The sequence below is a fragment of the Eriocheir sinensis genome, chromosome 18 (assembly GCF_024679095.1).
Source record: "Eriocheir sinensis breed Jianghai 21 chromosome 18, ASM2467909v1, whole genome shotgun sequence".
Taxonomy (NCBI): domain Eukaryota; kingdom Metazoa; phylum Arthropoda; class Malacostraca; order Decapoda; family Varunidae; genus Eriocheir; species Eriocheir sinensis.
In genome coordinates this window covers 12,549,219-12,565,068 of record NC_066526.1, presented here as the reverse complement: position 1 = coordinate 12,565,068, position 15,850 = coordinate 12,549,219, and the positions used below count along the sequence as shown (strand labels likewise).

The 15,850-nt window shown below is 44.4% G+C and overlaps 1 protein-coding gene across 9 annotated transcripts in view; it reads right to left on the bottom strand.

Annotated features, from left to right (window-relative positions):
* The window catches only part of LOC127000308 (protein TANC2-like), a 100,315-nt gene that overhangs the window by 5,759 nt on the left and 78,706 nt on the right, over positions 1–15,850 (bottom strand). For 3 of the 9 annotated variants that reach the window (XM_050863870.1, XM_050863873.1, XM_050863869.1), the window contains exons 3-11: positions 10,631–10,738; positions 8,968–9,237; positions 7,552–7,686; positions 5,584–5,661; positions 4,016–4,267; positions 3,745–3,885; positions 2,800–2,907; positions 2,105–2,362; positions 27–1,342 (exon numbers count right to left, since the gene is read on the bottom strand). In XM_050863870.1, the coding sequence (XP_050719827.1) occupies positions 27–1,342; positions 2,105–2,362; positions 2,800–2,907; positions 3,745–3,885; positions 4,016–4,267; positions 5,584–5,661; positions 7,552–7,686; positions 8,968–9,237; positions 10,631–10,738 (2,666 nt within the window). The remainder of the gene's footprint in view (positions 1–26; positions 1,343–2,104; positions 2,363–2,799; positions 2,908–3,744; positions 3,886–4,015; positions 4,268–5,583; positions 5,662–7,551; positions 7,687–8,967; positions 9,238–10,630; positions 10,739–15,850) is intronic. The other 6 variants (XM_050863868.1, XM_050863872.1, XM_050863871.1 and 3 more) reach the window with 6 other exon arrangements.

The following is a 15,850-nucleotide window of genomic DNA, read 5'->3' as shown; positions in this document are numbered from 1 at the left end:
ACAAAAATTTTGTTTCTCCTGCTTACCTTTGTGTTAGGACTGTACAGGTTTCTTGTGCAAGCGAGTGCCTGGGAGACATTGTGTGAGGACTGGGCCAGCCAGAGTGCCTGCAGATCTCTTGGAGACAGTGGAAGACCCCGGGCCATGTTCTTGTACACGTGGGCCTTCAGGATGTGGTGGCCCAGCTCCAGGGAGGCCTCGGGGTCAAGGGGCCATTCAAGGCGTGACATACGAAGGGCCAGGTTAGCATGGCCAGCTCTCGGGTCACACACAAACTTGGGCGACTCTCCCTCGGACCGCCTGGCCAGCCACTCCCGCAGAGCAGGGTGGAAGAGCATGTAGGTGTCGTCCAGCCGCTTGACCAGGAAGGAATTCAGTATTCTAAAGCAGTTGAGGAACTCATCCCAAGACAGGAACTTGAACAGGAGCCCAGCGTTGACTGAATGGTAAATCTCAGGAAGGGAGAGAGGGTTGAGGGATGCCAGCACCACATTGAGAATTGGCTGAACCTTCTCGAAGCTTCTGACACTTGGAAACCTAAGGTTGAAGAACAGGAGGAAGATTTCACTCAGAGTCTGGGGAAGAACCTTGAATGAGCCGGACTTCATGACCAGGTGGCCTCGCTCCACCAGGTCCAGGATGAGCTTGATGTACAGCATTGAGCCGCGACTCTGTGCCACGACGTAGTGTGTGAAGCGGTGCTGGGCCGAGCCTCCCTCCATCTTGCCCTGTGTGACCGTGATGTTGGACCTGATGCTGGGCGAGTGCATGCACCGGAAACTGATGTAATCCGAAAGATCCCGGGCAGCGAGGTCGGTGGTTGGGTCGGCCCGGTGGTCAGGGTCGAGTGAGATTCGGTGGAAGGGCAGCAGGCGGGTGAGGTCAACCAGCTGGGTGCGCACGCTTACGATGAGCTTGATGAAGGCCGGGAGCTTGACGGAGTAGCGTGCGAGGAAGGAGGCGAGGGTGTCGGCGTGGTCTGGGCGGTGGTACTCAGCCTCGCACAGCCCGTCCACCACGATGATCAGCGGGTCAGCTCCGACTTTGCCCAGCCGACGCAGATTGTGCAGCGGCTCCAGAATGCCCTTGACCAGCGCTGTTGACGGGTCACTTATGCACGCGGGAAGGGCCAGGAGTGCCTGTGTCTGCGGCTCGGCCAATAGGAGGTCCCGGTAGGCGTGGAGCTGCGGGGCCTGGCACAGCTGGGCAGCGATGGAGTGCACAAAGTCGGGAACCAAACAGGTGGTGGAGTTTTCGGCCTGACAGAAGTGGTAGGCGACAAGTCTTGAGGCTAAGGTCTTCACCCCCTCTGAGACCAGGCTGCCTCCTTTGCTGTACGGATCTGAGGTGAATACAGTTGATATTTTAGTTATCTGATGGGAGTACTTGAGTGGTCTAGTAATTAACATGGAATAAATAACTACTTGAAGTCTTCATGGAACAGGTAACACAGTACTTATTCTCACTAACATTATCTGATTTATTGAAACCAACAATAGGAAACTAATAAATGCATGCTGAAGTTAAACAATAGAGAAAATTTGATGTTCATTCTAAATAGTACTATAAGAAGAGGTATTGCCATATTGAACAAAGATTACTATTCAAACAATGGACACACATATATATTTTATCACAGTAAAGGAAGCAGCTCAAGGGGAAAAAAAACAAGAAAAAAAAAAACACCAAGCAGAAGAAAAGACAAAAGACATAGAGAAGACATTTGGTTTAAGCACTTGACTGCAGGTTTCCTACAAGAAGACATCACCAAGCTACAGGAATGGAACAAAAAGTGGCTGCTACAATTCAATGAAGAAAAATGTAAAGTCATGAACCTTGGGAGGGAAAATCCAGCATACCAATACCACATGGGAAACACTCCACTATCCACCACGGAGGCAGAGAAAGACCTGGGAACATATGTTACCAGACTACCAGTGAAAGGATATCCAGCATACCAATACCACATGGGAAACACTCCACTATCCACCACAGAGGCAGAGAAAGACCTGGGAGTATGTGTTACTAGGCTACTAGTGAAGGCCAAATCCATGCCAATTGCAGCGGACGGGTTAAAGAAAACATTTTGGTCATTAGCACAAACCTTGGTATATTGACTCGTCCCTCTTGCGGCCGAAGCAGCTGTACTCCACCAGCTGCAGGATGGCTGCGGTCTTGCCGGCGCCCACATTGCCGGAAAGGATGATGCCGCGGTTGGTGGGCGTGTCGCTGGTGAGCTGCACCTTCATCTCGTGGAAGAGCCAGGCCCGCCCCGTGAAGAGGGGGTCTGGGTCCTGCTGCGGCACCTCAAAGAACAACGGCCTCAGGCTCAGCTGTGCTCCGCGGTAACTGGCGAATCGCACTGTGGGAAGGGAATGATAAGTATTACTCAGCCATGGTTTGGGTTTTAAAAGATATATTCTCTTAAACATACTCTTCTTTTCTTCTCTTTTTTTATTCAATGTCCTTATTGTCCCTAATGAGGCTGGATGAATTTCTCTTGGTACATATTCTTCTTATTTTCTTCTATTTTTGTTTTTGTCATTTTTGTTATTGGGTTGGATGAATTTCCCCTATACATATTCTTCTTCTTTTCTTCTCTTCTTTTTGTTTAATGTCCTTATTTTCCCTTATGGAGTTAGACGAATTTCTCCTAACAATTTCTCTTATACATATTAAGCATAAAACTTTGTAATGATAAGAAAGCCCAACAATCATATACCTGAATGCATCAACCGTCAATGTTGCAGGAAGTCTTTAGTGCAGGACATGGAAGGAGTGCATGAGCTGGGGACTAACCTTTGGGGTCTAGCGGGCCCTTCACCGGGGCATTTCTTGCTGAGCGCCGGACGGAGGATCTTCGCCTGCCAAAGAGACTCAGCTCCTCCACCTGGCCGGGTTGTGACGCTGCGACACAACACAACATGCTCGGGTTAGTTATCAATCACAACACACACAGACACAAAGCATCGTCCTCGTCACTTGAGCTGTTAATGTCAACTACATGCACTTTCAAATGATGTATCTGTTGTAATTGATCAACAACATGCTCATATTATTATTGTGCATCCTAATGAGTATTTCTGAGATAACTGATGACATTGGTACTTGATTTATATTTCCTAGACAGCAAATACTGATTCAATGAAAACTCTTTAACCTACAGATATAACACATGGAACTCATCTTGTATTGTTATCTCTATATGTCACAAATATGCAATGATAGCTCCAGATGTAGAATTTGACCAAAGGAAAACAAGATTAGGATTTATGGAGTATTATTCAAACTATGAGGTGATTATGCTTTTCAAAACAGAGGGCCAAGTATCAGAAAATCTCAGTAAAGGGAGAGTTTGAAGAATGGGAGGACTTGGGTGTGGACAGACTAAGTGTATGACTGGGAGGGAATGAAGACTTTACTATGTGCATTATCTGGTGAGACTTCTAAGCTGCAGATACCAGAACAAATGAACAGACAGATATTATGTTATGCAATTCGAGTTCACACATTTCTCACAAGACTTACACTGGCAGCGCTTGTGAATGAGAATCTACAAAAATATATAATAAGGGATGTAATTCTACTTCACTCAATCTTAAAAGCACTCCACAAGGCAACGTTTTCTCTCGCTTTCAGTTGCAAAAAGCAGGGCACTGAACCAAGGCATTACTGAGGGTGCCACTAGGACATGCAGAACTTGAGTCAACCCACTACAACACTACGGAGACTAGCGGCACTCACTGGTGACTGAGTGCCTGCGGGGGGTGGTGGTGGGGGAGGCGGAGGCGTTGGAAGAGGAGGCACCGTGGGACAGGAAGGAGTTCATGCTCTCCATTGAGGCATCTCGGGCGCCGGGCATCCGCAACTCCACCTCTGAGGAACCTACCACAGTGAGGGAGGGGAATAAACATATGGCTCACGGTATTTCTTTCACCAACGCAAAAAACTGATGAAAACGACAAAGTTATGAGTATGATTTCTGTTATCATGCTCGGAGTGTTGAGAAATTCACCATTTAGAGTCGAAACCGGGCTTGTGTTGTTGGAAGCTGTGGTGTTGACTTCCGAGGAGGCTGAGAGGGAGCTGAAGGAGGTGTGGGAGGAGGCTGCCCTGGAGGGTCTGGTGGTGGAGGTGGGAGGTGCGGCGCCTTCCCCCAGCAGCAGCTCTAGACGCATGTACAGGTCCTCACCATCCTTGTGGCCGCCCTCCCCTCCCTCGCCGCTGCCTCCACTGCCGGCCTCGTTGTCTGCGTCACACTCGTCATCTGAGCGGAAATTGAGAGTTGTAGAGTCTGGAACGGCTGAGTTTTAAAATATTATACCATTATGTTAAGACTGAACTGCATTTATATGTGCACTGTGCTCTTGTATGGGTTCAAAAGTGTGATTACAACAATAGTCATTTTATAATTCATTGTTGCAGATTAAAGTATATGTGCACCAGAGAACATTCCTTGTGGTGGTGATCATGCAAAGCTAAACAGAGTGTGTGCTTGGTGATCATCAAACAAATTAATACTCCAAACAACACTCATTAAAAAAAAGTAAAGCAAATTATAAAGTGCTGATGACATGATGAAAAGGTGTCTCAGTCCTGGGATACTTTCTTTCTCCCACTAAGAATACAATGCGATGAGAATGATCTATATTTTGAATGGTCTCTATGTCGAATATGGAAGCCAATTCACAACAATGACCAACACTACATCTACTATACCAGTCATAAAGGAAATAGGGCACGGTGCTAACTCTAGTCTGGGATGATATACTTACATGCCGGAATTTATGACAAGACAAAAACTATTAGAATACCACAGCTTATGGAGGAGAGGAAACTTAACTATGATTCTAATAGCTTATACCTACCACTGCTTAGCTTACAGAGGAAAGGAAATTATACTACGATTCTAAAAGCTTATATCACTGATTAGGTTATGGAAGAGAGGAACTATACTACAATTCTGATGAAATATTCTTGGCATCCTGGTGAAATTTTCCATGGAATTGTAATGAAAATGTACTTGAATGCTTTACTGCTTATGGATACTGCACTCTGGATTAGTAAAAATATATTTGTTATCTGTAGAACAAAAATATGTTGGTAGACTTTCCAGATAAGGTATGAAGATAATGAGTGAATGTGTATTTTTATCAAAGCAAATAAAGCAGTTAGTCATGAGTGAATCACATCAACCACTGTGTCCTTCAATTGATAAAAGATGAGGTCTGAACACAATAGCAAGGACAGTGATTAGTAGTAGAAATCATTTGGAAATATATCAAATCAACAGCAAATATACACTAGCATAAATAGGAGTATCATTCATTTTATGCCATAGTTTCAAAGCATAGTACAATTACATGGAAAAATCAGTTGTGCTACATGAACAAAACAACTTGAGTTTGCATTCCATCGCTGAGAGCAGGCAAGAGGTGACCCAACCCAAGCAAAGCCCCAAGTGGCCACACCATCCCCGCCGCGTGTATTGCAACGAGAGGCACACCAACCAAGCTACAAGGCTACAAGGCTATACAGGTGCTAAGAACCAGCGTGCAACAGCTTCATGCACTACTTCTGTACCTATACTCCAAAGGGACTTTATCCTGCGGGCAAGACTTTTATTTTTGGAACTCTTCTTTTCAGCCGGTGAGAGGAGCGCTACAGGACGGAAGTGATCAGGTGTTAGTCAGTTGTTCAGGACTCTCTATAATAGTTCTTCACCCTATTAGTAAACAACATCTACCTTCACCTTACACAGTGTAGGACAACCTGTATATATGTAAGACATCCCTAATTAACAGCTACTAAGAGAGTATATACACTACTTTCATATTGTACCTTTCCATATAAATGATACAGAACTATTGAATAAAGTAAAATAATGTTATGTTAGACCAAATTACTCTTCCACAGATCTTATAATAAGTATCGTGAGTGTTACTTCCCGACATGCCTATATACCATCCAGGCCTTGTTAAGAATGGCACACACAAAGATGAACACCCATAAGAACTAATACAATTGTTATTCCAAGAAGTAGAAATTTAGAACAGTAAATTCTATGTATATACACTAAGATCTGACTCTGAGAAATGGTTAATCTTGTGTACCAGTGGACATTATCAGAGTATTTCATGCTTAAGCAATGTTTTATTTGTTATAAGGCTTTATCTTTGAAGTTATGTTATGGACTTGAGATATATATGATAGTGAATGACTGATTTGTTCATTTTTTGTTAATTGTGGTTTTCAGGGATTGGCAGACAAAAATTAGTCATGTTGAAATATAATGATTTAGGATACTTTTTGATCTTGTTTAAGTATAATGATTTAACAGTGTAAGTTGCAGATGAAATGATGAAGCGGTGATCTTTAAGAGTTTGCATGCATCACTTTTAGTTGTGGTGTCTGAGTGGTGACACTTTTCCTTGGTCATCACATGTGTTACCTAGAATGCTGCAGTTGAAGGGTTAGCATTAAAACACTCTAGAGACACTGGTTAGACTTGTAAGCATATGAAGGCTTGTGTTCATATCAGCACCCGTAAGAGGGGTGAATAATGTACAGTAAGTAATTTAGCATTTGGAAGACTTTAGTGAATGACAAATGAGGCAGACTGTAAAATTCAACCTTTGCATCACTAAATGGTTTTCTGTACTGTTTAGTGATAGGTCAATGAATTACATCAGCTGTGTTTTCAGTAAGTAAACTCCGCTTGGATCTGCTTCATCAAATTCACGTAAAGAACTAAGTTGAGTGTTTGATAATGTGATAAATTTAAACTGAATAAGACTATGTGATCAAGCAATATGAAAGAGGAAATAACAGGATCATCGGTATTGGTGGAGAAGTATGAGAGGAAAGAACTTGTAGTGGGAATCTTAATTAATGGAAATGATGCTATTCTTTAACAAGTGATCCATAACGTCAAGGATTGTGGGAGGGAGGATGGAAAGAGTGAAGGTATGGAAGTGATGGTGGTGGTGAGGGAATGTTGACGTGATGGTTGTGATGAGGTTATTATTATTATTATTATTATTATTATTATTATTATTATTATTGCGGTTATAGTAGCTGAGTGTAGCCCAAGTGTTATCACAAGCCGGGACACTGCACTCACCCAAGCCTTGTCTGTCTATGGGCCTGGTGAAGGGGGGACTTATATTAATGGGGGGGACTGGGGGACTTATAGAATAGAGGACTGAAGGACTGATATTGCTGGGGAACTGGAGAACATATTACTGGGTGACTGGGGGCCTTATATTACTGGGGGGAAGGGGGAGGGGGGGCGTAGGTGATGGGGGAGGGGGAGGGTGACTAAAACCTAAACATATGGGGAGAAGGGGACTCACTAGGGAGTGCTTAGGGGTGGTAACACTGAGGGAGAGGAAGATATGGTAAAAGTGAAGGAAGGGAAGTAAAGGGGGGAGGAGGTTAACACTTGGGGGGGAAGGGGAGGGGGTAAAGAGGAAAGGGGGGAGACACCTAACACCTGGGGGAAAGTAGGTCAGGGGGGGGGGTCATTAGGGGTCAATTACACCTGTCTACCTGTGAGGTGATGAGCAGAGTCCACGTTGACGGTGTTAGGTCTGGCCGCTCGACGTGACCAGGGGGAGAGGGGGGGCACTCGGGCACCGGCCACGCCCCCCCTGCGCCGGGCACTAGCTGGGGTACCGCCGAGACCTGAAGCACCAACCATGAAGCAATGAAGCAGTGTTAGGCAGCGCCAGGCACCTCCATTATATCCTAGAGGCTGAATTGTGGCTTAGCATGGCCGGGGTTGGGTTATGGGTGTGTGGTTTTGATTACTGATTGGTCTTTTTTACTGATTGTATGGGTGTGATTCTGGTGTTTTTCTTCCCCATGAGGTTGGTCACTGGGTTAACTGATGGGTGAGCTCAGTCTCGAAGTGCCTCCAAACGCTAGAGACTTTGAGACTGATTTTGAGTGATGTTTTTGACAGCAAGATTGATTCAGAGAACTTTAGACTGCTTTTGTGTGACGTTTTAGACAGTAAGATTAATTTAGAGAACTTTAGACTGACTTTGAGAGACGTTTTAGACAGTAAGATTGATTTAGAGAACTTTAGACTGACTTTGAGTGACGTTTTAGACAGTAAGATTGATTTAGAGAACTTTAGACTGACTTTGAGAGACGTTTTAGACAGTAAGATTAATTTAGAGAACTTTAGACTGACTTTGAGTGACGTTTTAGACAGTAAGATTGATTTAGAGAACTTTAGACTGACTTTGAGTGTCGTTTTAGACAGTAAAATTGATTTAGAGAACTTTAGACTGACTTTGAGTGACGTTTTAGACAGTAAGATTGATTTAGAGAACTTTAGACTGACTTTGAGTGACGTTTTAAACAGTAAGATTGATTTAGAGAACTTTAGATTGACTTTGAGTGACGTTTTAGACAGTAAAATTGATTTAGAGAACCTTAGACTGATTTTGAGACCGTGAAACTGATTTTGAGACCGGTGTTCGGTATATACAGGCAGAGCTACACCTGTTCTTGGGGTTTCCGTGGGCCTGGCGTTCAGCCCACAGCACTCAGAAGACTTGTCAATGCAAAAAACCCAAAGCTGAAGCTCAAACTCGTCCATCATTACAGCAAATAAAGGGAAGCCAACCCATGAGACACACACAGGTTATCCACCACTGGTCATCACAGCCCCAGAGTGAGCCAAGCGGACGAGACAAAAAGTATATAATGATTAATGAATAAGCTAAAACAAGTCTCCACGAAGATGTTAAACAATGACCCCCAGACTGCACTGCTCACCCCGTTAAAGGCAGTTATGGGGTCACACTGTAAAGCCCTGTGAGGCGTTAAAACAAAGGAACTTGCTGATTAGGGTACAGGAACTTACTTTACTGTGCACCCCTTTAATGGCACAGTTAAGGGGACACACTGGAAAGTTAAAATAAGGAACTTGCTGATTAGGGTACAGGAACTTACTTTTCGGTGCAACAGGCCAAGGGGCGAGGCGAGAGTAGACAGCCTCCCGTCCTGCCACCGTCGCGGGAGGAGGAGGATAGGCGAGAGTGGGCGTGGGTGTCCCGTAACCCATTGGAGAGCAGGAGGAGGAGGAGGCGTAGAGAGGACTGAGGATATGGGCGTTGGGGGCATGGGGGATACGGCGAGGGGACACGGAGCGGGAAGGGGAGGGGCGTTCAGGAGGCAGCCCAGGGTCCGCCCCACCACCCTTGAAGTATGAGCTGAAGGTACCTACAACACCGAGGAGGATAGGGAGGATAGAGAGGATAGGGAAGACATGCTTGGGGCGTAGAGATGTCAGTCCACTTCACAACGTAACACCATTGCCAGATTCTTCAAATGTCGTATTAGTAATTTTATAGTGAGTTATGTGGCTAGTTTTACATGGTGATTCCAGTGTTTAAGACTTGATTTTATTATCGTTGTATTTGTTTGAACCATCGTGGGTGATTTTTCTCTCTTAACCCGTTTTTCAAGGCGTGGTAAGCTGGATTTGGATGAATTTTGTTGTATATGACTTTTTATGACAGAATTTATGATATGTAGACTTAACAATGTGGAAATCTAACACTTTTAACTCCGTCCCCCAAAACGGAAATGTCAAACTATTTTTTTTATAGGCACTAACTTCATAAATACTAACAAGAAGTTTGAAAAATCTGGCTTATTACCTCATAACACAACATACAGGCAAACACAAGGGCCTCAGTTAGCCAGTTTTAAAAGTCCCTCGTCGAAGTTACTGGGGTTTTCATGGACCAATTTGAGATCCCAGTTATAGTTTTACCGGACTTCTGCACCTTGAACGGGGAAGTGGACTAAGGTGGAAATATGGGCAAACGAGATTCTAGCTATGTGAGGCGCTGTATCTTGATGGGAGACATATGAATCATTGCTTTTAAGAGACACGCCAGTCCTCGCTGATAAGCCATGAACACCCGGTTAATCTTCTCTGTGGCATTGGGAAATAGTTATATTAGGAGCCTGATAAGTTTAACAATATGGAGCAGGGAGTCGTTTCTCTAGGGCGGGGCAGCGAAGGACAAAGGAGGGTTATAAATTCTGGGGAAGCCTTAAATGGCGACTGATGGCTCGAGGGAAGGCGTCGAGGGGACAAGTGGAACCAATTTAAGATAGGGATCTCAACGTGAAAATGACCCGTCCTGTCTGACTCCCGTATGTTTCCTGTCAAGAGTAAAGCCCTCAATGACAGCCTCGGCACTTGAGGAGAGGTTATGAGATGGGAACGGGGCATGCAACAAGTTTTTCTTTCAAATTATAAAAAAAAAGACAGCAAATCGACATGCCAAAGGGAAAATTGAGGGACGAAAAGGGGATAGAGGAAATAAATGACGGAGAAATGGATTCCTTGTGTCTGCCATACGTTAAATAACACTAATTCATTCTAATAAAACAAAATAAAGCAATAATGGCAGCATGCTTGAGCACACTAAAAGATTAAATAACAACATCAACTCTCATTACAATACAAAGTAGATATTACACAACAAAACTCAAAATAACAACCAAAACTAGTAAAAATCTCACATTACATTAGTTACGTTACATTAAGCGACGTACAGGGATGGGACACAAGACCTAGAGAAGCCCATCATTCACGTACCATTGGTGATCAGTTTGGAGCGCCCGGGGCCGGCTCCTGCGAGGGTACCCGCTGGAGGGGGCGACAGGGACGGCCGAGACTGGGAGTGTTGCAGCTTCTTGGGCGGAGCTGAGGAGGAAGAGAGGACGTGGTTAGGTAAGGTGGCGAGACGAAGGTGATTGTAGTAGTAGTAGTAGTAGTAGTAGTAGTAGTAGTAGTAGTAGTAGTTAAACATAATAGGTGGACATGAATGAACAATTTGTGTGAGAAAATAAGAAAAGAAAGAAGCAATAGAAGAAGAGAAGAGGAAGAAAAAAGAAAAAAAAGGGAATATAAGAAAAAATAAGAAAAGTAGAAAGAGGAGAAGAGATAGATATAAGAAGAGGAAGAGGAGAACGAGAAGAGAAAAACAAATAGCTAGATGGGTAAATAAATAGCTAGATAAGAATATAGATAGAGAGAACCTTCTAACCTCATTATAAATCACACGCCACACGTCAAAACAGGAATGTCTACCTCAACCCTTACGTCAAGGTGACAGGCGGGGACTTCCTCGTTCGCGGGCGAGTGTCGGCGTGGGATGAATGGCGCCTTATCAAACCCTCCCCTTCCCCCACCCTTCCTGGCACACCCTCCCACCCTGCCTCTCTCTTATTCAACCCTCCTGCCCTCCCTTCCTCCCTGTCTACTTTGCAATCCCTCCCCGTCGCCCTTCCATTCTCCCTTAATATCACACCTTTCCTCCCTTCCTCCTTATTACGCCCTCCCTTTAACCCTGTCTCCCTCTCTCCCTTCCTACCACATCCTCCTCATCACCTACCCTCCCTCGCAACCCTTCCGCCCTCCCTACTTCCCATGCCCTCCCTTCCCCCCTAACACACCCTCCCTTTCACTCCCTCCAGTCCCGTCCCCATCCCTCCCTCCCTCGCGCTCCCTCAGAACCCCTGAATGAGCGGCGTTCCTCCACGGCGCCTGATAAGAGCCGGGTTTTATCACACGCGACACGGCTGCTCTATCGCCTAACAGGTATGCGCCGGCCTCTGATCCCGCCGCCCTCTCCCACTGCCGATGCTTCCTGATCCCTCGTGCTCTCGTTCGGCGGAAATGTGTCACTCGTGGGAGGCTCAAGTAGGTTAGGTTTACACTATGGATGTGGGCTTTTGTTTGTGCTTTCACTACAAATATGGGTCTCTCGATGCTTTTTTTTTACACTACAAATGTCTTTAAAACAGCAAAGGAAGCAACTCAAAGGGAACACAAATAATGAAACAATAAAATAAGTCCGGTTTCCACTTCTACTTACAATATGAATACGGGTTTCTACTTCTTGCAATATGAATACGGGTTTCTACTTCTTGCAATATGAATACGGGTTTCTACTTCTTGCAATATGAATACGGGTTTCTACTTCTTGCAATATGAATACGGGTTTCTACTTCTACTTACAATATGAATACGGGTTTCTACTTCTTGCAATATGAATACGGGTTTCTACTTCTTGCAATATGAATACGGGTTTCTACTTCTTGCAATATGAATACGGGTTTCTACTTCTACTTACAATATGAATACGGGTTTCTACTTCTTGCAATATGAATACGGGTTTCTACTTCTACTTACAATATGAATACGGGTTTCTACTTCTACTTTCACTATATATAAAGGTTTCTACTATTACTTGTACTCTAACTGTGGATTTATACTACTACTTACACTAGATATATGGATTTCTACTTGTACTTTATAAATATGGGTTTCTACTTGTATTTAGCACGAACATTGGCATTGGTATTATGAGTCTGTCGATTTTCCTGTATAGTAACGCAGAACAAAAGAGAACATCAGTATAATGTATTTCCTCACAGAGACTCAAATCTTAAAAGGCTGACTGGCTATGGAACCCGCCCCGCAGTGTTGTTTAAACCACTTCGAACCCGACCCATCAATACGTTTGACGGAGACGGACACACTGAGTTAGCGGAGGACAGGCGGCATTTCTCTGCAGCACGTATAAGGCGAGTGTGACCAAACGGGGGAAGCTGCGGACGGACCCAGCCAGCTCTTTCCCCCGCCAAGGACACTCGACGAACGGACTTGTTGGCTTCGTTCACGGGATTACGACAGGCTTTACCCAACGGACTCTAAGCTTGCAGAACATAAACTCTATCCTAACCTAACCTAACTAACCCTTACGAACCCCAGCAAGCTCTTTCCCCCGCCAAGGACACTCGACGAACGGACTTGTTGGCTTCATTCACGGGATTACGACAGGCTTTACCCAACGGACTCTAAGCTTGCATAACATAAACTCTATCCTAACCTAACCTAACTAGCCCTTACGAACCCCAGCAAGCTCTTTCCCCCGCCAAGGACACTCGACGAACGGACTTATTGACTTCATTCACGGGATTACGACAGGCTTTACCCAACGGACCCTTAGCTTGCATGACATAAACTATGCTAACCTATCTAACCCTAACGAAACCCAGCAAGCTTTTTCCTCTCTCAAGACCACTCACAGAACGAGCTTGAGACTTCATTCACTGGGTTACGATGGAATTAACGCAACGGACTCTTAGCTTGCATAACATAAACTCTATTCTAACTTAACCTACCTAACCCTAACGAAACCCAGCAAGTTCTTTCTCCTCTCAAGACTTTTCAATGAACGGACTTGGAGACTTCATTCACTGGGTTACGATGGAGTTAACGCAACGGACTCTCAGCTTGCATAACAAACTCTATCCTAACCTAACCTAACTAACCCTAACTCTTCCTCCCTCAAAGCCATACTGACCTATTCATTCATGGTATTACAAAGAATTTTCCTCTCCGGACCCTTGGCTTGCATAGTATAAAGCAACTCTATCCTAACCTAACCTAACTAACCCTAACTCTTCCTCCCTCAAGGCCACACTGACCTATTCATTCATGGTATTACAAAGAACTTTCCTCTCCGGACCCTTGGCTTGCATAGTATAAAGCAACTCTAACCTAACCTAACCTAACTAACCCTAGCTCTTCCTCCCTCAAGGCCACACTGACCTATTCATTCATGGTATTACAAAGAACTTTCCTCTCCGGACCCTTAGCATCTATAATATAAAGCAGCTCTAACCTAACCTAACCTAAACGAACCCTAATGAAACCCTTACTCATTTTACCTGAAGGCCGAAGAAGCAACTGGACCCATTCATTCATGCGGTTACTTCGAGTCTCTCCTCCTGAGATTACGGCTTATGTAAGTGAGTTCAGCATATAGATCAGCTTCAATCTAAACTTACTTACGCCAAGTTCTTTCTCCTTCAACGCAACACGGTGAAGGGGAGTCATTCAAGTGTTACTTCGATCTATTTTGCGTCTTAAGTAAACGGCTTTTTAATCTTTGTCCGCTCGATTGCGTAAAAGAGCTAAAAAAACTGTATATTCTTCCTCTCTCAAGGCAACATAGTGAAGGATATCCATTCAAGGGTTACTTCGGCGTCTTCCTTGCGTCTTCAGTAAGTAAACAGCAATCTAAGTTCATCTAAGTTCGCTGTATCTCGTAAAAAGAACCAAAAACTCTATCTTTTTTTCCTTCCTCAGAGCCAGTGGAGTCATTCAGGAATCACTTCGGCGTCTCTTTAGCGTCTTCAGTAAGTAAACAACAATCTAAGTTCATCTAAGTTTATTGCATCACGTAAAAAGTGCCAAAAACCGTATCGCCTTCCTTCCTTAAAGCCAGACAGTGAAGGGGAACCATGCAGGGATCACTTCGGCGTCTCCTTTGCGTCTTCAGTAAGTAAACACGAAGCCTTTAACCCAAATTCGCCCCAAGGAGACTATGGTTCTCTCTATCTAGGAAAAAGGGCCCAAAACTGTATCGTCTGCCACGCCCTCGCCCACACGCTGACCGAAGGCGCCAGTCTGTCGCAGGAGGGCTGGCCATCAGGCGCCGAATGTGCCTTATCGCGGCACTATCTCGGGTTATCAGGCGAGCTGCAGCAAGTATATGTCCACGTGTGTTAGAGGGCGATAGGAGGGCCAGGTGGAGTGTGTGTGTGTGTGTATATGTGTGTGTGTGTGTGTGTGTGTATGTAAGATAGATACATAGATAAATATAGAGAAAGAGAAGATAGATAGATACTAGATAGATATAAAAATAGATCATAACTGGAGGCGTTCGTAACAATAACAAAAAATATTACTGATTCACTCTCTATCATTGTGGGAAATTAGATCATGGTAGGACAAGGCGCAGAAATGGCGTTAGCATCCAAAGGCGTCTGGAATGTGTCTATTAACTCTATTACGTAGCTCCTAATGGCTATCTTCACTTCGATATCTGGAGGCGTTCGTAATCCCCCTTGACGGCCACTCGGCGCGCCCAGACACGAGCCGTTTATCGCCTCTATCGCGCGGGTAATAGCGGTGCCGTGAAAAATCGATACTCGCCAATCAGAGTCGCTCAGACGGGGTTAAGGAACACTTTATATCGATTGCCGTAACTGTCGATCACAAAGCCTAAGGGGAGGGCAGCGTGGTGTGTGGAGAGGCGTCGGGGAATTGGCTTCACGGATCTGCCTGACAAAGACTCTCATTTGCACCAGAAACTCATACAAGGGCCATATTTTTAAACGTATCGGGCGCACATTACGACTGTTTCCCAGGGCCACAGAGATGATTAGTTGGGTTTTCATAAGTGACAGAGAGGTTTAACCGGGTTTCACGTCTATTTCCAAAGGCCACAGAGAAAGTTAACCGGGTTTTCATAGGTGATAGAGAAGATTAACCGGGACTTCATAAATGACAGAAGAATAACCGGGTTTTTATTGGTGACAGAAAGTTAACCGGGTTTTCATAGGTGACATTAACCGGGACTTCATAGATGAAAGAATAACAGAGTTTTCATTGGTGACAAAGGAGATTAATTGGATTTTCATAGGTGATTTTTTCCGTTCATGGCGCAGAAGTCGAGTTAAAACTATCACCAGAATCACAAAACAGTCTAAGAGAAGCTTTTCAAACGGGCGAACGTTTAAGAATTCGGGTTTAAGAGTCTTCAATCCTTCCTGTTTCTGGTATTCCTTCCTCTCCTTCAATTTGTCTTTCTGTCTTCTATTTTCTCTATCTCAATATTCTCTCTTTCTTGTTTGTCTTTCTATCTTCTCTCTATCTATCATCTCTCTTCCGTGTCTCTAGTTCTCCTCTCTATCTTTCCATCTGTTTCAATTTTATCTATCTCCTCTCTTCCGTACTGAC